This window comes from Pelodiscus sinensis, chromosome 8 (assembly GCF_052426305.1).
Source record: "Pelodiscus sinensis isolate ZL-2025 chromosome 8, ASM5242630v1, whole genome shotgun sequence".
NCBI classification, from domain to species: Eukaryota; Metazoa; Chordata; order Testudines; family Trionychidae; genus Pelodiscus; species Pelodiscus sinensis.
The window spans coordinates 2,222,881-2,248,701 of NC_143059.1; the positions used below are offsets into that span (position 1 = coordinate 2,222,881).

Sequence of the window (25,821 nt, forward strand, 5' to 3'; positions counted from 1 at the left end):
CAGCAAGCGAGCAGACCTCCCTGCGCCTCCCGGGGAGAGGGCTGGCCACAGCCACCAGCACCACGCTCTGGCCAGCTGCGCAGCAAGCGAGCAGACCTCCCTGCGCCTCCCGGGGAGAGGGCTGGCCACAGCCACCAGCACCACGCTCTGGCCAGCCGCGCAGCAAGCGAGCAGACCTCCCTGCGCCTCCCGGGGAGAGGGCTGGCCACAGCCGCCAGCACCACGCTCTGGCCAGCCATGCAGCAAGCGAGCAGACCTCCCTGCGCCTCCCGGGGAGAGGGCTGGCCACAGCCACCAGCACCACGCTCTGGCCAGCCGCGCAGCAAGCGAGCAGACCTCCCTGCGCCTCCCGGGGAGAGGGCTGGCCACAGCTGCCAGCACCACGCTCTGGCCAGCGGCGCCCTTATGGAGATTTGCCGACAGCCGGGGACAGGCTGTTCACGCGGGCGCCTCCCTGGATGCCATTCAAAGCCCTGTACCCTGGGGGCTGCATTCCTTCTCTGAGCGGCAGTTACATGCAGCTAGGAGCCTGCAATTCGACGCACGACGCCCCGGCCCTGCCCCCACAGGGCCTCCCGACACTTACGCAGACCCACGGGTGCTTGAGGGCTTGGTCGGCCGTGATGCGCTTTGCCGGGTTTATCGTCAGCATCTGATTGATCAAGTTCTTGGCTTCGGGCGTCACCGTGTCCCACTCGGGCGACGGGAACTAGGAGCGAGAGGGGAGAGGAAACGCTGATCACACTCTCGGGCGTAGCCCCTCCGGGCCCAGTGCCAGTCTGCGTAGGACACCACGGTGGGCCCTGCCACGGAGCGTGAGGATCGGCTGCAGAAGGTGCACGCTGCATTCGTGCGGCTGCGCGAGGCCGGGCAGCCAAACGGCTCACAGAGCCTTCCCGGGGTCAGCCAGGCCCCTGGGCTGCGCTCGACCCTGCCCTGCAATTCCAAGCTCAGCAGCTTCCCCCCGAGCATCCGGTGCCGACACATGAAAACAGAGGCCCCCGTCCCCGCCCCTCGCCCCGAGCAGCCGCCATCACGCCTGCAAGATCCGAACGCCTTGCCGGGCCTGGGAGAGAGGCCACGGGCGGGCGACCCGGCGAGGAAGGGCAGAGGTCTGCTACCGCCGCGCCAGGGGCCGTTCGGCACTGCAGTGCGCCGCAGGGCAGAGCCCCAGGCCCGCTGAGGGGTGGCCGATGAAAGCCCCTGGTGCCCGCCGGCCCAGCAGCGCCAAGGCGCGACCCCGGATTAGGTGCCTAAGAGCCGCTGCTTGGCCCAGGCGGCGGGGGCAGCTGCTCCAGCCAGAGGGCTGGGTATGGAGCCCAGATCAGGCGGGACTGCAGGGGCTTGGCCCACGCTGCCAGCCAGGTAGCCACAGCTGCTGGGCTCATCTGAAAGCGCCAGCCTGAGCCGGGAGCCACCCCCTGGGGTGCAGGGCTCTGCCAGCGCGCAGGTGTTGGGTCCACGCAGCTCCAGGCTCACGCCCTGCCTCTGCTGCGAGCATCCCCTCCGCCTGTGACGTAGTGGGGGTACCTTGCTGGTTGCTATGCTGGGCAGGGGGCTGTGGGTGACCTCCGCTGGCTGCTGTCTGCAGCACGGCCCAGCAGGGCAGGGATGAGTCATTATGCAAGGGGGCTCCAAACCTGTCTGACCAGTTATCTCCCAGGGAGCGGAACAATGGGAAGAAGGGGAGTGGAGCCCTGGCTGGGGGCAGGGTGGGAAGTGAGTTAGTTTCTGGCTGGGAGCATGGAGGAGACAGCCTAGGGAAAGGGGCTGGGATTTAGGGGCCCAGGCTCCCCCATCTCAAGGGGGGCTGAGGCATCCTAGGCCTGCCCTGGAACCAGATTGCATCTGTGCTGTGCTGCATCGTGGAGAAGCAATAAACTCCCTCTGTTCTACTGGCTGGTGGAGTCTGTTCGTGCCATTACAGGGGTGCAGGAGACGGGAAAACCCCAACGCGCCGTCACACTGCCTAGGAGCCGAAAAGGGGGAGCCCGCCCTGCCCCGCTCAGCCCAGCGCTCCGCACCAGGGAGCGCCACGGGCACCGGCCTGGGTCACGGAGCCCAGGGCTGAGGCCAGTCGGACCCCGGCTCCCAGTCCAGTGGCCACTCCCCATTCTCTCAGGGGGCCGAAGGGAGCAGCGCACAGCTCCCGCGCCAGGGCGGGTGGGCTGCAGGGCGCTCGCTAGCCCTGCTCCCACGGAGCCGCGCCCTGCCACAGCCAGCACGCGACAGACCAAACCCGGCAAGCCAGCGGGAGGTAGGGGCCTTGGGCGCTTAGCTCCTCGCTCTGCCAGAGCCAGGCTCCAGCCGTAGGCGTGCTGAAAATCCCGCCGCACTCCTGCTTCACACATCGGACACGGACCGTCTGCTGCACCAAAGCGCAGCGAGCAAAGCCACAGAGGCCCGACCTCGGCAGGGAGCAGACGAGGCTCCGAATTCCAGAGGAAACGTCCCACCCTTGGGTCTATCTCCTGCTGCTCCGAGCAGGCCCGTGGCTGCCCACAGCTTCCCTGCCACGCGTGAGCCAGCCTCCGTTCTCCCACTCCAGCAGGCTGCCCTCGCTCGGGCGATGGATTCCCAGGGTGCCAGCTGTTGCTCTGCCCCTGGCCGTGCTGGTCAGACACCACAGGGCCCCCTGCCTCCACCTGCCTGCCATGGTCCCAGGAGCACAGCCCGGCTGTGCATCCAGCTAGAACCCCGGTTCCCTGTCACCTCCCTGCCCCCGAACCGGGGCTGCCAGGCAGTTCAGCAGTCGCTCCGCGGCGGCAGGGTCTCCAGAGCGCCCTTCGCCACGTGGGCGGGGTGACACCCTGCCGGTTCCCCTCGGAGCCCTCAGCGTCCGTGTCTCCGCCAGCACCTCCAGCGCGGAGCAGACGAGTTTGGGCCGCTCCTGACCCAACCCTGTGCCTGCCGCCACCCCCTGGCTGCCCCACACCACGCCGGCCGCAGAGAAACCAGAGGGGCACCCAGGCAGCACGGTGCCTCCTCGGCGGGCCCACTCCACACCGGTACTCGGGGAGAGTCCTTACGTCGTAGGCTCCGGCTTTGATCTGCTGATAGAGCTTGTGCTGGTCTTCATCCCAAAAGGGGGGGTAGCCCACGAGCAGGATGTACAGAATCACTCCTGCAAGGGAAAGGGGGGTTGGGGTCCGGTTCCCCGCTCTGAGCACTCCCACCCTCCGTTGGGCGCCCCGGCTGCCCTCTCAACACTCCCTCCGCGGCGCCCGTGCTGAGCCTGCCCATCTGCCCTCAGCTCCCGGGCACCCCAAGAGCAGCTCTGCTCCCCAGCCGTCAAGCGCCCGCCCCCTTCACGGGTCACAGTTCCAGCTGCTGCCCAGGACGGGAGGTTCTGCAGAGCTCCCGGTAGGGAAGAGCCTGGCCCCGAGCACTAGTCTGCAGCTAGAGCGCGTTGGCTGGGTCCCTGATCCTGGCACGCGGGGCCGCCGGCTGGCCCCCGGGCACAGCGCCAGGAGCAAGCGGGTCGCAATCTGCACTCCGACACCAGCTCCGTCTGCAACCCCCCGGTAACAACCCCCGGGCGGCACAGAGTGGCTGCCGAGCGGCAGGCAAAGGGGTCTTACCGCACGCCCAGATGTCCACGGGTTTTCCATACGGGTCTTTCCTCAGGACCTCGGGGGAGAGGTATCCTGGAGTCCCAGCAAACCCTGTCAGGAGAGGAGCGACACGGGGCGGGCAAGGCCCAGCTAGACGGGGCTGCCAGACCGTACCCTTGCGCCTCCCCGCGTCACTGCTCCAGGCCAGCGGCACAGGGAGGCGAGGGCAGAGACGGGCTGACAGCCCGGCCCAAGGAGCAGTGACTGGGGCCCCCCCGTCTCGGGCACAGCCAAAGGGGGTGAACGGGCTGCAGCTGCCCCCACAGCGCTTCTGGGGCCCTGCGCACGGGGCCTCTCGGGGCCGCGTTCCGCCGGGACAGGGCGAGTTCGCAGCGCTGCTGGGCCCACAGGGGCGTCCAGCTCCAGACCCCTCTGAGGCGCCGCCCCCGCAGACCCCCGCACGCCTGGCCCGCAAGGAAGGGTTGAACCGGGGCCTGGGCACTGCAGCCAGACCAGCCTCTGCCCAACGCGGCAGTGCACGCAGGCGGGGAAACGGGGGCAGGCAGCCTGAGGGCTCACGCCCGCGCCCATTTTCCCCAGCTACTCACAGAAGGGAGGGGAACTCTCCCCACGCCCCCGCCCCAGGGCGCTGGGCACGGAGGCGGGAACAGCTCAGGCCCTCGGCTGGCGGGGCACCGAGAAAGGGGAGGGCTCAGATCTTACCGAACCAGGCCTGCTGCTCGCCCTGCACTTCTATAGCCAGCCCGAAGTCAGCCAGCTTGACGGCCGCGCTCTTGCACTTACTCGCCAGCAGCAAGTTCTCCGGCTGGGCGAGGAGAAATCCGCATCAGCCCCTTTGCTCGTGGGAGAGCGGGGCCTCGCTCGGACACAGACCCACTCCTGTGCGCTCTCGGGCAAGCGCTCGGCCCCGCGCAGGCAGCAGGTGGCGCTGCCGCCCGGTCCCTCCAGGCCGGGATGCAGTGGCCACAGCCGTCCCCGCGCTCTCGGACGCCCCCCGGCCCAAGGCAGCGTGCTCGTGGGGAAGGCTCGGCCTGGCCCGGCAGTGCCTCTCCTCAGTGCTGCCGAGAACGCGCCGTATTCGGGTCGGGGCTCTCCCAGCGCTTCGGAAAGGCTCCCCCATCGTCCCCTGCAGAGTGGCGTGACGTGGCGTGTCTCTGGCAGTGCAAGTGCGACACAGACAGACCCTCCCGTGCAGAACACGCAAGGGCCCAGCTCTGCATCTGCCTCCACCGGGAAGCGCCCTTGGCTCTGGTGAATCCTAGTGAATCGCAGCATGAGCCCCTCTGGACGCTGCCCCTCCCCTCAGAACCCCCCCAAGCTACGGCTCCACGTTACCTTCAGGTCCCGGTGCACGATGTCGTGCTGGTGAATGTGGTTCACGCTCTCCAGGATCTGGTGAATACAGTGGCTGCAAGAGGAGCAGAGACGGGGTCACTCGCGGCTCACCACCCCCCCGGCCAGGCCCAGCAAGCGCCTGCCCCAAACAGCTCTGCCAACCCTGCCGGGCCACCGCTGGAACACCGCTGCCTAGCAGGGGCTCCCGAGACAGCCCGGCTGTGGGCCGAGATGGCAGGACACCCTGCCCACCCAGCACCGCCTCCCCCTCAGCCCCTGCCCGCGGGCCCGGCCTGGTTCCAGCAGCCAGGACACGCGCCCACACAGGCAGGAGCAGCAGCTCAGCCCAGACACTCAGCTAGGCCCAGCCCAGGCCTGCACGAAGCCCGCCTGCTCCGTCGCACTCGGCACGAGCAATCTGCATGCCTGCCTGCTCGCACGGCTTTCAGAGCGGCATGTCGGGCACAATGCGCACCCGCCAGACACTTTAACTCGTGGAGGGAGTTAAAGCAGCTGGAACCAGGACGTGCCACGCACCCCCCGCTTGCAGAAAACCAGCGCCACCCCGGCTTGTCAGGGCCACGGTGACGCCGCGGGAGGCGAGGCAGCCGGACGGGAGAGGCAGCAGCAGTTGGGGGGGGTCTACCGAGAGAGGGAGCCTCTCTGATGCAGAAAGGAGCAGGGACTAGCGGCTGTGGGAAGGAGGGGCGGCCCGTCTCCCTGGACACGCCATGCCGGAGCAGGCAGCTCGCGGGGAACACGCAGCCGGTTTTCCACGTCTCCGGGCCAGTCTCCTCTCTGGACCTCACAGCTTAGAAAGGGGGGACGTTTTCCTGGGAGCGCTACCCCCCAGCCCCTCCCGCTGGAATTGGCAGCACAAGCTCCAGGGTCAGATTCTGCGAATATCTCCCCGCTCCCGAAACCAAACAGAACTGTATAATTAGAACAGAGCCCAGCGGAGCGAGAGGCTTTCTGGCCAAACATGGCAAAAGCGCCGAGCGAGGGGTTGGCACGAACCCCACTCTCCCAGCCCGCCCTGGAATCCAGCGCGGCTTGGCAGGTGGCTCTGCGGGAGAGCTCTGCCCAGCGGGAGTCGGAGGGGCAGAGCCCCCGGGGCACCAGGGGCCTCGCCTGCTCGGGACGGGAAACGTCGCCCCAACGTGCAGACTGCACCGACTATTCGATTAGTCGACAAGGGCGCCAGGGCCCCCGTGTCCCCGCCGGGCTGCCTCTCTCTCAGACTAGTCGCCCACATCCCTACGCCCTGGCAGACACGCCGCGCCCCGTTCCCTCCTCTCCCCAGGGCCACGCCCCCCGGGGTCCTGGCTCCTATCACCCCCAAGAGCCCGCCCCCCAGGCTTCCTTTGCCTGCAGCGCACAGGGGAGGGGGATGCCCAGAGCTGCACCTCTCAAGCCAGGAGCAGCCGGAGGCTGTAACAACCCCCCCACCACGCTGGCACGGCCGGCAAGGGACGGGCTCTGTGCTTGTCTGCCTGCAGCCCCAGGCACGCCCCTCGCACCCGACGCACGCGCCCCCGCACGCCTGCTGGGCCCAAGGCTGCCCCGCGTGCGCCCAGCAAGGGACACTGCAAACCCACAACGCAGGGTGGCTGGAGCCGCCAGGAGCGGGCCCGCTGCAGGCTCGTTTAGGGACGCCAGCCCCTCGGCCGGGACTTGCCCTGGGCCCCGTGCTGACCCGTCCTCCCCTGCGACGTAACCCGGTTCTGCCCCTCGTGCTGCACCCCGCACACACGACGCTCCCGCTCGGCACCAGGCCCGCCCGCCCCCCAAGACAGCCACACCGAGACCCTGCCGGGACGGGCTTTCCCTCGGGGGAGCGCTGCCGTCACGCGGAGAGCTGAGCCCAGCGCCTTACCTGGCATCCGCCTCGCTGTAGTACTCTCTGGCCACGATGTCCTCGAAGAGCTCCCCGCCAGTCACCCTGGGCACAGACCACGGCCGTTGGGGAACGCCCACGTGCAGCGAGAGGCGACAAGCCGCCCCCCGCCCTGCGCGCGCCTCCCAGCCTCTGGGCCCAGGGCGCCCCCAGGACACCAGGCCCGGACCTCAAGAGCAGCCAGGGACCGTTACGCGAAGAGCGGGGCCTCCTGGCACTCACACCCACTGTGGGCTGGGACTGCTTCCCCCGCACGCATACCGGGGCACCCGCATCTTCCCTGCAGAGCTGCAGCCACTGCCCCCAACCCCCCACGCACCCTCTGCCCCGGCCTACAGCCTGTACCCGCCATGGAAAAGACCCCGTTCTCCCTATGGCTGCCCCCAACCCCCCACGCACCCTCTGCCCCGGCCTACAGCCTGTACCCGCCATGGAAAAGACCCCGTTCTCCCTACGGCTGCCCCCAACCCCCCACGCACCCTCTGCCCCGGCCTACAGCCTGTACCCGTCATGGAAAAGACCCCGTTCTCCCTACGGCTGCCCCCAACCCCCCACGCACCCTCTGCCCCGGCCTACAGCCTGTACCCGCCATGGAAAAGACCCCGTTCTCCCTATGGCTGCCCCCAACCCCCCACGCACCCTCTGCCCCGGCCTACAGCCTGTACCCGTCATGGAAAAGACCCCGTTCTCCCTACGGCTGCCCCCAACCCCCCACGCACCCTCTGCCCCTGCCTACAGCCTGTACCCGTCATGGAAAAGACCCCGTTCTCCCTACGGCTGCCCCCAACCCCCCACGCACCCTCTGCCCCGGCCTACAGCCTGTACCCGCCATGGAAAAGACCCCGTTCTCCCTATGGCTGCCCCAAACACACCACGCACCCTCTGCCCCGGCCTACAGCCTGTACCCGTCATGGAAAAGACCCCGTTCTCCCTACGGCTGCCCCAAACACACTAGCACCCTCTGCCCCGGCCTACAGCCTGTACCCGTCATGGAAAAGACCCCGTTCTCCCTACGGCTGCCCCAAACACACTAGCACCCTCTGCCCCGGCCTACAGCCTGTACCCGTCATGGAAAAGACCCCGTTCTCCCTACGGCTGCCCCAAACACACCACGCACCCTCTGCCCCGGCCTACAGCCTGTACCCGCTATGGAAAAGACCCCGTTCTCCCTACGGCTGCCCCAAACACACCAGCACCCTCTGCCCCGGCCTACAGCCTGTACCCGCCATGGGAAAGACCCCGTTCTCCCTACGGCTGCCCCAAACACACCAGCACCCTCTGCCCCGGCCTACAGCCTGTACCCGCTATGGAAAAGACCCCGTTCTCCCTACGGCTGCCCCAAACACACCAGCACCCTCTGCCCCGGCCTACAGCCTGTACCCGCCATGGAAAAGATCCCGTTCTCCCTACGGCTGCCCCAAACACACCAGCACCCTCTGCCCCGGCCTACAGCCTGTACCCGTCATGGAAAAGACCCCGTTCTCCCTACGGCTGCCCCAAACACACTAGCACCCTCTGCCCCGGCCTACAGCCTGTACCCGCCATGGAAAAGACCCCGTTCTCCCTACGGCTGCCCCAAACACACCAGCACCCTCTGCCCCGGCCTACAGCCTGTACCCGTCATGGGAAAGACCCCGTTCTCCCTACGGCTGCCCCAAACACACCACGCACCCTCTGCCCCGGCCTACAGCCTGTACCCGCCATGGGAAAGACCCCGTTCTCCCTACGGCTGCCCCAAACACACCACGCACCCTCTGCCCCGGCCTACAGCCTGTACCCGCCATGGGAAAGACCCCGTTCTCCCTACGGCTGCCCCGAACACACCACGCACCCTCTGCCCCGGCCTACAGCCTGTACCCGCCATGGGAAAGACCCCGTTCTCCCTACGACTGCCCCGAACACACCAGCACCCTCTGCCCCGGCCTACAGCCTGTACCCGCCATGGAAAAGACCCCGTTCTCCCTACGGCTGCCCCAAACACACCAGCACCCTCTGCCCCGGCCTACAGCTTGTACCCGCCATGGAAAAGATCCCGTTCTCCCTACGGCTGCCCCAAACACACCAGCACCCTCTGCCCCGGCCTACAGCCTGTACCCGCTATGGAAAAAACCCCGTTCTCCCTACGGCTGCCCCGAACACACCACGCACCCTCTGCCCCGGCCTACAGCCTGTACCCGCTATGGAAAAGACCCCGTTCTCCCTACGGCTGCCCCAAACACACCAGCACCCTCTGCCCCAGCCTACAGCCTGTACCCGTCATGGAAAAGACCCCGTTCTCCCTACAGCTGCCCCAAACACACCAGCACACTCTGCCCCGGCCTACAGCCTGTACCCGCCATGGAAAAGACCCCGTTCTCCCTACGGCTGCCCCGAACACACCACGCACCCTCTGCCCCGGCCTACAGCCTGTACCCGCTATGGAAAAGACCCCGTTCTCCCTACGGCTGCCCCAAACACACCAGCACCCTCTGCCCCAGCCTACAGCCTGTACCCGCTATGGAAAAGACCCCGTTCTCCCTATGGCTGCCCCCAACCCCCCACGCACCCTCTGCCCCGGCCTACAGCCTGTACCCGTCATGGAAAAGACCCCGTTCTCCCTACGGCTGCCCCAAACACACTAGCACCCTCTGCCCCGGCCTACAGCCTGTACCCGTCATGGAAAAGACCCCGTTCTCCCTACGGCTGCCCCAAACACACCACGCACCCTCTGCCCCGGCCTACAGCCTGTACCCGCTATGGAAAAGACCCCGTTCTCCCTACGGCTGCCCCAAACACACCAGCACCCTCTGCCCCGGCCTACAGCCTGTACCCGCCATGGGAAAGACCCCGTTCTCCCTACGGCTGCCCCAAACACACCAGCACCCTCTGCCCCGGCCTACAGCCTGTACCCGCTATGGAAAAGACCCCGTTCTCCCTACGGCTGCCCCAAACACACCAGCACCCTCTGCCCCGGCCTACAGCCTGTACCCGCCATGGAAAAGATCCCGTTCTCCCTACGGCTGCCCCAAACACACCAGCACCCTCTGCCCCGGCCTACAGCCTGTACCCGTCATGGAAAAGACCCCGTTCTCCCTACGGCTGCCCCAAACACACTAGCACCCTCTGCCCCGGCCTACAGCCTGTACCCGCCATGGAAAAGACCCCGTTCTCCCTACGGCTGCCCCAAACACACCAGCACCCTCTGCCCCGGCCTACAGCCTGTACCCGTCATGGGAAAGACCCCGTTCTCCCTACGGCTGCCCCAAACACACCACGCACCCTCTGCCCCGGCCTACAGCCTGTACCCGCCATGGGAAAGACCCCGTTCTCCCTACGGCTGCCCCAAACACACCACGCACCCTCTGCCCCGGCCTACAGCCTGTACCCGCCATGGGAAAGACCCCGTTCTCCCTACGGCTGCCCCGAACACACCACGCACCCTCTGCCCCGGCCTACAGCCTGTACCCGCCATGGGAAAGACCCCGTTCTCCCTACGACTGCCCCGAACACACCAGCACCCTCTGCCCCGGCCTACAGCCTGTACCCGCCATGGAAAAGACCCCGTTCTCCCTACGGCTGCCCCAAACACACCAGCACCCTCTGCCCCGGCCTACAGCCTGTACCCGCTATGGAAAAGACCCCGTTCTCCCTACGGCTGCCCCGAACACACCACGCACCCTCTGCCCCGGCCTACAGCCTGTACCCGCTATGGAAAAGACCCCGTTCTCCCTACGGCTGCCCCAAACACACCAGCACCCTCTGCCCCAGCCTACAGCCTGTACCCGCCATGGAAAAGACCCCGTTCTCCCTACGGCTGCCCCGAACACACCAGCACCCTCTGCCCCGGCCTACAGCCTGTACCCGCTATGGAAAAGACCCCGTTCTCCCTACGGCTGCCCCAAACACACCAGCACCCTCTGCCCCGGCCTACAGCCTGTACCCGTCATGGAAAAGACCCCGTTCTCCCTACAGCTGCCCCAAACACACCAGCACACTCTGCCCCGGCCTACAGCCTGTACCCGCCATGGAAAAGACCCCGTTCTCCCTACGGCTGCCCCGAACACACCACGCACCCTCTGCCCCGGCCTACAGCCTGTACCCGCTATGGAAAAGACCCCGTTCTCCCTACGGCTGCCCCAAACACACCAGCACCCTCTGCCCCAGCCTACAGCCTGTACCCGCTATGGAAAAGACCCCGTTCTCCCTACGGCTGCCCCGAACACACCAGCACCCTCTGCCCCGGCCTACAGCCTGTACCCGCTATGGAAAAGACCCCGTTCTCCCTACGGCTGCCCCAAACACACCAGCACCCTCTGCCCCGGCCTACAGCCTGTACCCGCTATGGAAAAGACCCCGTTCTCCCTACGGCTGCCCCAAACACACCAGCACCCTCTGCCCCGGCCTACAGCCTGTACCCGCTATGGAAAAGACCCCGTTCTCCCTACGGCTGCCCCAAACACACCAGCACCCTCTGCCCCGGCCTACAGCCTGTACCCGCTATGGAAAAGACCCCGTTCTCCCTGCGACTGCCCCAAACACACCAGCACCCTCTGCCCCGGCCTACAGCCTGTACCCGCCATGGGAAAGACCCCGTTCTCCCTGCGACTGCCCCAAACACACCAGCACCCTCTGCCCCGGCCTACAGCCTGTACCCGCCATGGGAAAGACCCCGTTCTCCCTGCGACTGCCCCAAACACACCAGCACCCTCTGCCCCGGCCTACAGCCTGTACCCGTCATGGGAAAGACCCCGTTCTCCCTACGGCTGCCCCAAACACACCAGCACCCTCTGCCCCGGCCTACAGCCTGTACCCGCTATGGAAAAGACCCCGTTCTCCCTACGGCTGCCCCAAACACACCAGCACCCTCTGCCCCAGCCTACAGCCTGTACCCGCTATGGAAAAGACCCCGTTCTCCCTACGGCTGCCCCGAACACACCAGCACCCTCTGCCCCGGCCTACAGCCTGTACCCGCTATGGAAAAGACCCCGTTCTCCCTACGGCTGCCCCAAACACACCAGCACCCTCTGCCCCGGCCTACAGCCTGTACCCGCTATGGAAAAGACCCCGTTCTCCCTACGGCTGCCCCAAACACACCAGCACCCTCTGCCCCGGCCTACAGCCTGTACCCGCTATGGAAAAGACCCCGTTCTCCCTACGGCTGCCCCAAACACACCAGCACCCTCTGCCCCGGCCTACAGCCTGTACCCGCTATGGAAAAGACCCCGTTCTCCCTACGGCTGCCCCAAACACACCAGCACCCTCTGCCCCGGCCTACAGCCTGTACCCGCCATGGGAAAGACCCCGTTCTCCCTACGGCTGCCCCAAACACACCAGCACCCTCTGCCCCGGCCTACAGCCTGTACCCGCCATGGGAAAGACCCCGTTCTCCCTGCGACTGCCCCAAACACACCAGCACCCTCTGCCCCGGCCTACAGCCTGTACCCGCCATGGGAAAGACCCCGTTCTCCCTGCGACTGCCCCAAACACACCAGCACCCTCTGCCCCGGCCTACAGCCTGTACCCGTCATGGGAAAGACCCCGTTCTCCCTACGGCTGCCCCAAACACACCAGCACCCTCTGCCCCGGCCTACAGCCTGTACCCGTCATGGGAAAGACCCCTTTCCCCCTGAAACAAACTCCTCATTCCTTAACATTGGATCCCAGTCACGGGACAGAACCTGCCGCCCGCTCGCCCCGAGCCTGCAGTCAGGCAGTTCCTCCGTCCATCCCACTCCCCCAGGGACTCCCCCCGTGCTGCTGCCTGAGCTCCCTCACACAGGGCTCCCCATCCCCCTCCCCCCGCACTCCAGCACCCCAACGCAGGTGCAGCTGGGAGGCTCAGAGGACCGTGCGCGCGGGCGAGCGGGCTTCCCCAGGCTGAGCTCTGGCCCAGTGGGGGTCTGGCGACAGCCCAGCCGGGGCGGGACGTGCTGCCCAGTGACTGTGCTCCCCGCGAGGAGGGGAGGGGGCTGCAGCCCGGCTGGAGGGGGCTGGGGCAAGGAGAAGGGAATGGAGCCGAGGGAGGCACTTACAGGTCGAAGACGAGGTAGTGGAACCCTTCCTCCGAGATGCTGTCATGGAGCCGGACTGCGGAAACACAAGCGAGAGAGACGGGCCTTCAGAGAGCCCACAGCCAAGACAGCGGTGCCCAGGCCCGCTCTGCCCCCGGCGCCCTTCGCCTGCTCTGCCTCCGCCCTGGGGGCACCGTGGGATGCCGGACCCCGCCCCTACAGCCCTGCTGTCACAAGCAGCTGCTGCGCCGGTCGCCCCACAAGCGCAGTGCGCAGCCAAACGGGGGGGGGGGGGGGGAACTGCGACCGGCCCGGAAGGCAGCGGGGGAGAGGAGGAAGCTGGCCCCACACGTCAGGAGCAGCGGGCCCCAGGGTGCTCCACAGGCAGGGAGACCCAGCGGGCCCCAGGGCGCTCCACAGGCAGGGAGACCCAGCGGGCCCCAGGGCGCTCCACAGGCAGGGAGACCCAGCGGGCCCCAGGGCGCTCCACAGGCAGGGAGACCCAGCGGGCCCCAGGGCGCTCCACAGGCAGGGAGACCCAGCGGGGCCCCAGGGCGCTCCACAGGCAGGGAGACCCAGCGGGGCCCCAGGGCGCTCCACAGGCAGGGAGACCCAGCGGGGCCCCAGGGCGCTCCACAGGCAGGGAGACCCAGCGGGCCCCAGGGCGCTCCACAGGCAGGGAGACCCAGCGGGGCCCCAGGGCGCTCCACAGGCAGGGAGACCCAGCGGGCCCCAGGGCGCTCCACAGGCAGGGAGACCCAGCGGGCCCCAGGGCGCTCCACAGGCAGGGAGACCCAGCGGGGCCCCAGGGCGCTCCACAGGCAGGGAGACCCAGCGGGCCCCAGGGTGCGCTCCACAGGCAGGGAGACCCAGCGGGGCCCCAGGGCGCTCCACAGGCAGGGAGACCCAGCGGGCCCCAGGGCGCTCCACAGGCAGGGAGACCCAGCGGGCCCCAGGGCGCTCCACAGGCAGGGAGACCCAGCGGGCCCCAGGGTGCTCCACAGGCAGGGAGACCCAGCGGGCCCCAGGGCGCTCCACAGGCAGGGAGACCCAGCGGGCCCCAGGGCGCTCCACAGGCAGGGAGACCCAGCGGGCCCCAGGGCGCGCTCCACAGGCAGGGAGACCCAGCGGGCCCCAGGGCGCTCCACAGGCAGGGAGACCCAGCGGGCCCCAGAGCGCTCCACAGGCAGGGAGACCCAGCGGGCCCCAGGGCGCTCCACAGGCAGGGAGACCCAGCGGGCCCCAGGGCGCTCCACAGGCAGGGAGACCCAGCGGGCCCCAGGGCGCTCCACAGGCAGGGAGACCCAGCGGGCCCCAGGGCGCTCCACAGGCAGGGAGACCCAGCGGGCCCCAGGGCGCGCTCCACAGGCAGGGAGACCCAGCGGGCCCCAGGGCGCGCTCCACAGGCAGGGAGACCCAGCGGGCCCCAGGGCGCGCTCCACAGGCAGGGAGACCCAGCGGGCCCCAGGGCGCTCCACAGGCAGGGAGACCCAGCGGGTCCCAGGGCGCTCCACAGGCAGGGAGACCCAGCGGGCCCCAGGGCGCTCCACAGGCAGGGAGACCCAGCGGGGCCCCAGGGCGCTCCACAGGCAGGGAGACCCAGCGGGCCCCAGGGCGCTCCACAGGCAGGGAGACCCAGCGGGCCCCAGGGCGCTCCACAGGCAGGGAGACCCAGCGGGGCCCCAGGGCGCTCCACAGGCAGGGAGACCCAGCGGGGCCCCAGGGCGCTCCACAGGCAGGGAGACCCAGCGGGGCCCCAGGGCGCTCCACAGGCAGGGAGACCCAGTGGGGCCCCAGGGTGCGCTCCACAGGCAGGGAGACCCAGCGGGCCCCAGGGCTGGCGGCGGAGCCGGGGGCCGAGCTGCTCGCCAGGGCTGGCGGCGGAGCCGGGGGCCGAGCTGCTCCCGGGGCTGGCGGCGGAGCCGGGGGCAGAGCTGCTCCCGGGGCCGGCGGCGGAGCCGGGGGCCGAGCTGCTCCCGGGGCCGGCGGCGGAGCCGGGGGCCGAGCTGCTCCCGGGGCCGGCGGCGGAGCCGGGGGCCGAGCTGCTCCCGGGGCCGGCGGCGGAGCCGGGGGCCGAGCTGCTCCCGGGGCCGGCGGCGGAGCCGGGGGCCGAGCTGCTCCCGGGGCTGGCGGCGGAGCCGGGGGCCGAGCTGCTCCCGGGGCTGGCGGCGGAGCCGGGGGCCGAGCTGCTCCCGGGGCTGGCGGCGGAGCCGGGGGCCGAGCTGCTCCCGGGGCTGGCGGCGGAGCCGGGGGCCGAGCTGCTCCCGGGGCTGGCGGCGGAGCCGGGGGCCGAGCTGCTCCCGGGGCTGGCGGCGGAGCCGGGGGCCGAGCTGCTCCCGGGGCTGGCGGCGGAGCCGGGGGCCGAGCTGCTGGGACTAGCTCTCCGCAGGCGCACCCAAGCGCTCGGACACTCTGCGCTTGCTCTACCGCGTGGCAATCTGGGCTCATTTCAACAAAGGGCACCTGCGCTGCAGCCCCCTCGAACACCAGCACAACCGGACGCTTCTCCTGCTGCTCAGCTCTGGACTGGGCCCCCCAACGGACCTCATCTGCTCAGGGCTGGGCTCAGGGAGCATCTGCCGCCCACTGTCCCTCCAGGGCACGAGGAGGGGTCACGTGGCCAGTGCCCCCGCCTGGCACTGCAAAGGGCACCGTGGGCAGGCAGACGAGAGAAGCTCTGCAGGACCCCCACGCCCGACAGGCTCATGTCTGCTTCCTGCGGCTGCCAGCTCCAGGGGCAGAGTTAAGGTTAAAGGGCCCAGCAGGGCTGCCCCATCGCTCTGTTTGCTGGCTGTTAAGTGAATTCGATGGGGAGGAAGGGTGCGAGGCCCCGCCCCTCAGCCCCTAAGGCATTAGCCCGCGCTTGCGTGCCACGCCGCTGCTGAAACACAGCTGCCTTTGCCGCAGGACCCAGCCCTGTGCCGGGACTCCTGGCCCCTGTGGCGCGGGAAGCGCAGCATGCAACGTGTGCAAGAAGCCCCAGTGGTACGGTCACATACCAGCTGCTCCTTCCAGCCGGCAGCAGCCTCGCATCTGGGCGGGTTCCACCCCCGCATGAGGCGCCGCTGGAGGGCTTGGATCCCTCCCCCCAGATGCCCTGGCGGGGTCACTTTACTGAGCTGGGGGGCAGGCGAGGCGAAATAAAATGAACCCTGCCCACCCCTCCCCCGAGGAAGCTCTCAGTAGCCAGAGGACGCTGCAGCTACAAATGCAAACACACATGGCTTGACAGATGGCGAACCGAACACGATCGGCAGCAAGGCCGCCAGATGGCCCCCGCCCACGCCCCTTCTCTCCACCTGCTCGCCCCCGGCAGCCTGCGAGAGAAACCAGCCGCCCACCTCCAACGGGCGGAGCGGGGCCGCGACCAGCCCTGCTCCCACAGAATCCGGCGGCAGCTGCTCAGGCTGCTTCGCAAAGGGCTTGCCTTTTCATTGGAATGGGCTACTGACAAGCGTTCAAGTGCGACACACAAGCACCTGCGGAGGCCGGCTGCTCCCGCCGCTGCGACCGGCTTCCCGAGACGGCGACCAACAGGAGCAGGGGTCTGCGCTCTGCCCCCGGTCCCGGAGCAGGGAACCCAGCTGGCTGCGTGCGCGGCCGGCCGGCCCCAGACGGCTCCCACTGACCGGCTGTCAGAGCGGTGCGCCCCCGCCCGGCCCCCCACCAGCCAGGCAGCCGAGGGGCCGGGCGAGGCCGCGCTGACGGAGCCCACGGGAGCACCCACCTTGTGATTCTTGGGGGTCTCAGGCCGGATGCACCAAGAACTGCAGCTGTGCAGAGCGGGGCCCGAGAGCAGCCGGCCCACCCGGGCACCCAACACGGCGAAGCACCCGCAGAGCCGTGCCCCCGAGCCGACGCGCCCTGACATTGGCCACCTCTGCCGGGATCCGGCACCGCACCCTCTGGCTCGCCTCGCGCTCCCCGGCCCCAGCCAGGCACGGAGGGGTGTCCGCGTTCGGCCCGCAGGGACCCTGCCGCTCGGGGGAGCGCCACAGGCGCGGGAGACTGCGCGCTCCCCCCATCATGGTCTGCGGGTGGGGAAAGGGGGGAAGTATCTGGCCCCGCCCCTTCTGCCTGAGGCCCCGCCCCTTCCAGTGTGGCTCAGGGCCACTTCAAACATTTCTGAAAAAAATGACCCCCCCCCCCCCCCAGCAAGACTCAACCTGGCAGCGGCCCCGCCCCCGCCCCCTGCCCACGGGGAGAGCTCAGGCAGGCGCAGAGGGGCTCCTGCCGACACCAGCACCTCTGCCAGCGCTAAGGGGGCACGCTCCCACCTGCACAGACAGCCCGGGGCGTCCAGCCACAGGAAGGGAGCAGAGCTGCAGGCTGGCCGGGCGCGGCTTTGCAGGTCACAGGAGGGCAGCAGTGCGGACGCGAAAGGGCCTGGGAGTGTTCCGGGCAGGCGCGGCTCACGAGCCGTCCCGACGCGGCAGGAGCCGGTGGGCGGGGGAAGGAGACGCCCTCCCATTCAACTTGTGGGATATCTGGGGCCACGGGGGCCACAGCCCCACCACCGGAGCTACTTGTGGGAAAGAAACCCCGGGACAGAGGTAAGCCTCCCCTGCAGCCCGCTACCGGAGCCTGCCGCCTGCCCGAAGGAGGCCCTCAGCCCTCTCCCCAGAGCCACCGGCCACCGGGCCCATGCTGGGCCCGCACCCACTCAGGCCCCAGCACAGAGCATGAAGGAAAGGGATGAGCGGGGCTTCTGGCAAACGTCCCTGCCACGGAGCTTGGCCAGGCACAAGGATCCCACGCCTGGGCCTGCAGGCGAGCGCATCGCGTGGGGGGGGGAGGGAACTTCGTTCTTCCCTTCCTTGACATTCAAGTCAGTCGTCCCCGCGCCTCAGCCCAACCCTGCAGCCGCCCCCCCTCGCTGGAGGAGACAGAAACCCGCAGCGGGATAACCATAGAAACCAGCCGGGAGCCGCACAGCAGACAAAGCCCTTTCAGGAACGGGAACAAGGTGTCAGCTCTTTTGCACACAGAGCCAGTGACCAGGCGGGCTGAGCGCTGGCGGGGAGCACACCGAACACAGCCCTTTCGGGGGCACCCAGGAGAAGGAAGTGGGGTGCATACGGCAGCGGGCTCCGGCCCCGGCAGCACCCCCTTGTGCAGCCACACGGGAGAGATTCAAATGCTGCCGGCTGATTAGCCGAGCGCCCACGGCTAGGTTTGTTGCTAGTGGTGGTGCACATCTGCACGCGCCTCCATGCGCATACATTTATTCCACACACCGATGCGAACATTTAGAGCAGGGAGCAGGACAGCGCTGCAGGAAGGAGGCCAGCACGGGGCGGGCGAGCAGTGACCGTCACCGGCCCTGCAACAGAACTTACCGATATTGGGATGCTTCAGGAGCCGGCAGATTCGGGCCTCGCGTTCCAGTTTCTGATGATCTGCAGAGGAGGAGGAGACAGGGCGTGAGCGGGCACACGGACCCTTGCTTAGCCCCCCGGGACAGACGGCTCAGCAGGAGGCTGAGCACAGCGAGGCGGAGCTCTCTGCCGGGCCGTGGGCGACCCCCGTGCTGGTTGGGTCTCCCCAGAGAGGTACCGCGGGCCAGCGTGCTGCCGGGGTGCCATGCCAGCCTGAGCTCGCTGGCTTCGGAGACTGGCCCCCTCTCTGGGCGGGCGTGTGGCACGAGCTCTGCCGGGAGTCGGTGCAAAGGGAGTGGCAGAGGCAGAGTGCCCCAGAACCCACCCCGAACGCCTCCAGGAAGTCGCGGCCTCCTCAGGGCTCCGGGGCAGCAAAGACCCACATTGTACAGGTCCCGGCCTCTCCGCCAGCCCGTTCTCCTCTTACCCAGTCCTCCCTCCCGCCCTAGCAGGAACCACCCCCGCAGGGACGACACACAAGCCCAAGGTAGTCCCAGGGACACACACGCATCACACCCGACACACCGGCCTTCGCGGGACCCCACGCCCAGGACAGGAGTTTGAGAGACGCAGACGCTGCACCCCTCCCAGCTCTAGGAGTGACAGCCGGGTGTCCAGACACCTGCCTCCCCACGGATCACACTTCGCAGATTTCCACACACCAGCTGTCAAGCCCACAACCCCCACAGCAAACAAACGCAGCAACGCGCGGACCTGGGGCGGAGGGATTCATCTGCTCAGCTCACCAGGGTCCAGGCGTTCATCTGGCCTGCCCTGCCTAGGGTCTGAGCAAGGAACCCAACGCAGCACCTGGAGCACTCGAACCAGCGAAAGGCCGACCTCCCACAGGTGTGCCCTGCAACCGTGACTACGGAGAGACGCCCGCACTGCTGCAGTGCCGGCCGTGAACAGCTCCACCGGGCACCACCGCGCCCTGGCACGGCGGCACAGGAACAGAACCCAGGCGGCCACCTCCCCTGCCGCGCCACCCTCCACTTCCAAGCGCACAGCGGCCTGGCCGTATTGGCGCAGCCATCAGATGGCTTGTGGGGCCGTGTCTCAGCAACGGGACAGCGCTCCGCCCTCGGCAGAGCAAGGCCATGCCGGCGAGGGCCCACACAGTGCTGGGCACGCCGGGACTCAGGCCGGCGACACGCACGGCGCTCACAGGGCCCAAGACCATCTCCCGGTTTGCCGCCAGGGCCCACGGCCACGCCAGCGTTGTCACTGGGACCCGTCTGGGCAGCCCAAGGAAATCGTCCAGCTCGCACGGTGTCAGGGTCTCGCTCTTCCTGGCACCACCCGCGCTGCCCGCAGGGCCCCAGCTCTCCTGCAAGAGACGGGCGCCTCCCCCGGGCGCCACGCGGCTAACGGGGATGGGAGCAGACCAGGCAGTAGTGTCCCTGCAGGCCAGCAGACAGCGTGCTGGGCCGGCTGCTACGGTAACAGCAGCTGCTTTCAGAGCCGACTCGTTAGCAGCCGGGAGATTTTGGAGCCAGGGACTCACCTGCACCGGCAAGGCCTTAGCCAGGGCAGTGTCAGCTCCTGAGGGACCTCGCTGCATCCCTGTGGCCTAGAGCCAGCAGCTGCCCCGCGCCCCGACCGCCCGCCAGGCCGGTGAGAAAAGCGCGGCCTGCGGGATTCCCAACGGCCCAGCAGCGACACGCAACAGACTTCAGCGCCGCTCCTACTGCCCCGCCTCTCGCTCCCCCGCCGGACGCCACGGACTCCCCTCGTGCGCGTGTACCCCAGGCTATGCTATCTCACGGGGAGACCAGTGGGGTTCCTGGGCGGGGGCACAAGGTTATTGTTTCTGTTCACGAAAGGGCTGTGTCCTCTGCTGAGGATGGCCCCACAGGGAGCCTCTTCCGGGGCGCCCAGAGGAAGGAGTGGGATGAACGCAGCAGCGGGCTCCGGGGACTGCGGAGGTCCCCGCTCTGCCCTGCACGAGGCGCTAGTCTGCAGCTCAGCCAGCGCCAAGGGCCCGGCAGTGGAGACGAAGCGGCAGGCGCAGGGTTTTCATGCTCCAGGGACAGCGCAAGCCGTCAGCACACTGCCTGGGCAGGGGCCCTGCGGAAAGGGACTGGGGTCAGAGCGGCCCACAAGCTAAATAGGAGCCAACAAGGTGACGCTGCTGCAAAACAAGCAGACCTGACTGTGGGAGGCGCACGCAGGCGCGTTGTGAGCAAGACACGAGTCGTCGTTCTTCCGCTCTGCTCTGTCCTGACTGGGCCTCACCTGCAGGACTGTCCAGTGCTGGGCACCGCGTTTCAAGAAAGATGTGGAGAAAGTGGCGAGGGTCCAGAGAAGAGCAAAGGAATGAGGAAAGGCCTAGAGAACGGGAGCTAGGAGGGGAGGCTGAAGGAACTGGGCTTGTTTAGTCTGGAAAGGAGAAGACAGAGGGGACATGGCAGTGATTTTCAAGTATTTAAAAGGGTGTCACGGGGGGGGGGGGGGGGGAATTGTTCTCCTTGGTCTCAACGGACAGGACAAGCGGCAATTGGGCTGAAACTGCAGCCAGGGAGGTTGAGGTTGGACATTGGGAAAAACTTCCTGCCTGCCGGGGGGAGGGGGGGGAACACTGGGATAAGCTGCCTGGGGGGTTGTGGAATCCCCACCCCTGGAGGTACTGAAGAGCAGACGCCTGCCAGGGCTGGTCTAGACGGTGAGGGCCGGGGACTGGACTCGACCTCGAGGTCCCTTCCCGTTCTAGTGTCTGTGATTCCTCCGGGCTCACTCCATCTCCGGACTCAGCAAGAGGGCGCCCAGGACCTGCCTCCAGAGACGCTGGAAATACTAAGCTGGCGGGTGCCCGACGACGCACACGCCTGCAGGCCCCTGTAGGTGAGGGGAGACCAGTGTCCGAGAAGGGAAAGCCAAGGCATGGGGGAGGGAGGGCAGCCCCAGCTGGCTCCGAGCCTGGGGAAGGCGAGGACACCCCAGGGCATGCCACGGGACGGTGGCGGGCAGGAACCTCCGTGGCGAGCAGCGACCCGACAGCTGCCCGTGCCCAAGGGCTGACGGCCGAGGCCCCGCTGGGACAAGATGCAGCATCCGAAGGGGACTCGCTCTCCTCGGAGTCCCTGCCGGCCTAGAGAAGTGCACTGCCGTTCAGCCGGCCCCCCCGCCCGGCCCCCGCAGCGCCCGGCCCCCGCAGCCCCGCCCGACAATGCGGCACAGCAGCCAGCAGGACACCGGGGTGGGACCCAAGCCCCTGGCCGGGGGGAGAGGCAATCCGGGACAGGACTCGTCCACAGCCCCGTTCCCCACCCCCGCCACCGAGGCAGCCGTGTGAGCCCAAGGCCTGGTTTCAGGGCAGAAGTTCAGGCAGGAGGGGACAGGGAGGCCATCAAAAGCCTCAAAAGCAGAAGCAGCCTAGAAACGAAACCACCAGCTCTGACCCAGGAACAGCCGGGCCCAGCTTCCCCTGCAGGCGCTCGGCTCCTCGTTTCCACAAGTGACCCCCAAGCCCTGCAGCCCCCTGTAAGTCAGGGCCGGAGGGTGTGAACGAACTCACCTGCAAGTCCCCCAGGAGAACAGGGCGAGCTCTGGGACCAGCCTGCCGCCGGCGTCCCTGCCCCGTTCGGGCCCTCCCCCCCCCGCAGACAAACCCAGCCCCCACCCACGCGCTGGCCAGTGCACTCAGCCGCGCCCGCGCCGGAGGAAGACGCTCGACGACGGCAGGCGCTGAGCCAAAGGCTGCTTGTGCAGGCGCCGGTTACAACTCCAGCTCAGAGCGAGTCCCCCACAGGCCCCCGGCGACGGCCCAGACCAGACTGCGGGCCAGGCCCCCGGTCACAGCAGAGCAGTCACCGGGAGGAGGCTGCGCGGACGGGGCGGCTGTCCACACACCGGGGGCCAGGCCCCCGGCCACAGCAGAGCAGTCACCGGGAGGAGGCTGCGCGGACAGGGCGGCTGTCCACACACCGGGGGCCAGGCCCCCGGCCACAGCAGAGCAGTCACCGGGAGGAGGCTGCGCGGACAGGGCGGCTGTCCACACACCGGGGGCCAGGCCCCCGGCCACAGCAGAGCAGTCACCGGGAGGAGGCTGCGCGGACGGGGCGGCTGTCCACACACCGGGGGCCAGGCCCCCGGCCACAGCAGAGCAGTCACCGGGAGGAGGCTGCGCGGACAGGGCGGCTGTCCACACACCGGGGGCCAGGCCCCCGGCCACAGCAGAGCAGTCACCGGGAGGAGGCTGCGCGGACAGGGCGGCTGTCCACACACCGGGGGCCAGGCCCCGCCCTGCTACACTCACGCCCCAGGGCGCCTGGCATCAGCCACGCGGACACGTCTCGGCCCAGGGCCGCTTCCTGCTCTGACAGACACGACTGCGAAGCTGCAGATGGAACACGTCCCCCCGTCCGGCTCCGGCGGCTCAGGCCACGAACATCCCAGCGCACGGCGGGTCCGTGCCAGGGGAGCAGGGACACAACTGTGGCTGCCGGGGCACCTGCGACGACCCCTCCACACAGCAGGCAGCTCCCGAGCCGGTCCCTGATCAACTGCAGCATGTTACAGCCCTGAAGCCGCCCCACACAGGGCCCCACTGCCAGCCACAGCGCTTGGGCCGAGGATCTAGGGCCGTGTGCTTCCTAAAAGGGGCGCTCCTATGGACCCCCATGGGCGCCCCCCCGCGGCTCCTACAGGCCCTCACGGGCGCCCCCCCGTGGCTCACATGGGCCCCCCCTGGCACCCCGCCCCCCCCGGGGCTCACACGCGGCTTTGATCAGTCGGGTGCAATCTCAGAGGCTGGTTACGGCCAGTGGAAGGGGCCAGCGTCCCCCGTCCCCTTGCTCAGGCGCTGCTCCCGCTGCGCAGGATTCCCCGGAAAAGGGGCTAGAGCAACGGGGGTCCCCTCGGGCTGCGCCGTGCCAAAGGCGGGGACGGCGGCTCTCCTGCCGCATGGAGGGCAGTGCAAGCGGCCAAACATTCCCCTCAACCACAAATCTCAGGCCAGGCTGCGGCAGCGTTGCTGGGCCGAGGCTGAAGGACTTGGTGCCAGGGTGCCCGGGGAGAGAAGCGGCAGCAGAGGAGGGGGAAGGCCTGGAGAGATTAACGTGTTTATCTCTTCGCTTACGTCTCCCGCTGGCAGCAGCAGGCCTGGACCCAAGAGCGCGGGCGGGGAAACGCTTCGCCCGGTCGGAAGGGGCCCTGGCGGCTCCGGTCAGCACCGCTGGGCGCACCAGTAACCGCCAGGCCGACCGGCTCCCCTCCGGCTCCGGGGGCATGGCATGGCCAGAGGGGATCCCCACGCTGCAGCTCCCGCTGGCCAGGGACCACAGCCCCCAGGGCATCTCTGGGCACACAGCGTCGCCGCAGCCTTGCTCCCTATGCTGCCCGAGGGGGGACCAGGGCGAGCAAGGCAGCCCCGAGCTCCAGGCCAGGGCGCAGACAGCCCGGCCGGGCGCTGGGAGAGCCCCTCCGGAAGCCGGCTCGCTGCTCGCCGGGCCTGCCGCCACGCCGGACCCCAGCGGGACGGACTGAACCTCACTCAGGCCCTCGGGAGTCACATGCAGAACAGCAGCGTCTTTCTGTCATCTGGGCAAAGGCTTTTCGTTTTCCAGCCGGCCGGCCTTTGGGGAGGGTTTGCAAAGGGCACGCTGGAAAACCCGGGGGCTTTCTGCCAGCCGGAGGCAGAAGAGTGCTTGAGTGCTTCCTCCCCCACCAAATGGCTGGCCCCTCCAATGACACCCCACCCAGGACTTAACAACCTCCACATCCCAGTGGCAGAGGCCAGTTCACAGCAGGGGAAACTGAGGCCCAGAAGCACCCTTTTACTGGGGAAGCCACTCTGACGCTGCGGGGCCCAGACTCGTGTCAGTGCGGCGTGCTCAAACAGCCCGCAGGTCCGGCGTCTCTAGAGCGAGAACCAGGCCCCAGGACGCCCGCCGCCCGCCCGGGGTAAAGGAAGCCGCGACCGCACGTTCGCACCCGGCGTTCGGGTTTTGTGCCTCATTTCAAGCCGCAGGGAAAGGGTTAAAAACAACATTGGGTGCCCACCTGAAAGTGCACCAGCGCCCCCTTGGGCCCCGCCTGCACACGTCTGCGTGGGGACCGCCCCCCCAACCTCGCCCAGAGAGGGGGTCGGGGCTGGGCGAGTGGGGGAGACTGGGCTCCCCGGCTCCCGGCCTTAAAGCATCTGACGGCAGGGGCGGGGGCATCTGCTGGCTTGTGTGGCTATTAGTGTTCGAGTGGGACCGCAGGCAGGGCCTGCGCCACACCCAGCCCCCCAGGCAGGACAAAACCACCCTCCTGGCCTGGCGCCGGGCCCACCTCGCCGCACCCGGGAGCGGAGCGTTCTCCTCCGCACGCGTGTCCTGGCGCCCGTACCGCCACGGGGCTCGCTTCCTGTTCGGCAGCCAGCCACTTCCTGCTCTGCGCTCGCTGCCCGGCGGCTCCCGGGTGCACAGCGTCGTCTGCCAGAGCCCGGCCCGGGGCGGCTCAAGAGCGGCTGAGCCCGGGCGTCCATCAGCTTCTACTTTCCTCCCGCTGCAGCAAAGGGGAGGCGTCAAACCTCAGCCGCGTCCACGCCACAGCCACGCCTTCTGCTCAGGCAGCTGCGCCTCCCCGTGTGCAAAGACCTCCCCCCCCAGAAGGGCAGACGGGGACCCGGCCCCAGGCCCTCGGTAAACACAGAGCTCTGCCTTGAGCCAGGCAGCCCTGCGCGGACGTTCGGGGACGACTCTCCTGGTGGCCAGGCCCCCTGCTCCTCACACCCAGCCGAGGGGCACGACGTGCAGCTTTCCCACTGCCCAGGCAGCGCGGCGTTACTCGCAGGGGAGCGGGGCAGCGTCACCGAGGGGCAGGGAAAGCGTTACTCGCAGGGGAGCGGGGCAGTGTCACCGAGGGGCAGGGAAAGCGTTACTCGCAGGGGAGCGGGGCAGTGTCACCGAGAGGCAGGGAAAGCGTTACTCGCAGGGGAGCGGGGCAGTGTCGCCGAGGGGCAGGGAAAGCGTTACTGGCAGGGGAGCGGGGCAGTGTCGCCGAGAGGCAGGGAAAGCGTTACTCGCAGGGGAGCGGGGCAGTGTCGCCGAGAGGCAGGGAAAGCGTTACTCGCAGGGGAGCGGGGCAGTGTCGCCGAGAGGCAGGGAAAGCGTTACTCGCAGGGGAGCGGGGCAGTGTCACCGAGAGGCAGGGAAAGCGTTACTCGCAGGGGAGCGGGGCAGTGTCACCGAGAGGCAGGGAAAGCGTTACTCGCAGGGGAGCGGGGCAGTGTCACCGAGAGGCAGGGAAAGCGTTACTCGCAGGGGAGCGGGGCGGTGTCACCGAGGGGCAGGGAAAGCGTTACTCGCAGGGGAGCGGGGCAGTGTCACCGAGAGGCAGGGAAAGCGTTACTCGCAGGGGAGCGGGGCGGTGTCACCGAGAGGCAGGGAAAGCGTTACTCGCAGGGGAGCGGGGCAGTGTCACCGAGAGGCAGGGAAAGCGTTACTCGCAGGGGAGCGGGGCAGTGTCGCCGAGGGGCAGGGAAAGCGTTACTCGCAGGGGAGCGGGGCAGTGTCGCCGAGAGGCAGGGAAAGCGTTACTCGCAGGGGAGCGGGGCAGTGTCACCGAGGGGCAGGGAAAGCGTTACTCGCAGGGGAGCGGGGCAGTGTCACCGAGAGGCAGGGAAAGCGTTACTCGCAGGGGAGCGGGGCAGTGTCACC

The 25,821-nt window shown here is 68.6% G+C and overlaps 1 protein-coding gene across 15 annotated transcripts in view; it reads right to left on the reverse strand.

The window, feature by feature from the left end:
* Positions 1-25,821, reverse strand: part of CAMK2G (calcium/calmodulin dependent protein kinase II gamma) — an 80,117-nt gene that overhangs the window by 32,370 nt on the left and 21,926 nt on the right. For all 15 annotated transcript variants that reach the window (XM_075934609.2, XM_075934612.2, XM_075934610.2 and 12 more), the window contains 8 exons: positions 18,137-18,196; positions 12,819-12,873; positions 6,787-6,852; positions 4,911-4,983; positions 4,278-4,380; positions 3,582-3,665; positions 3,030-3,124; positions 587-709 (listed from right to left, as the gene is read on the reverse strand). In XM_075934609.2, coding sequence (XP_075790724.1) covers positions 587-709; positions 3,030-3,124; positions 3,582-3,665; positions 4,278-4,380; positions 4,911-4,983; positions 6,787-6,852; positions 12,819-12,873; positions 18,137-18,196 — 659 coding nt within the window. The remainder of the gene's footprint in view (positions 1-586; positions 710-3,029; positions 3,125-3,581; positions 3,666-4,277; positions 4,381-4,910; positions 4,984-6,786; positions 6,853-12,818; positions 12,874-18,136; positions 18,197-25,821) is intronic.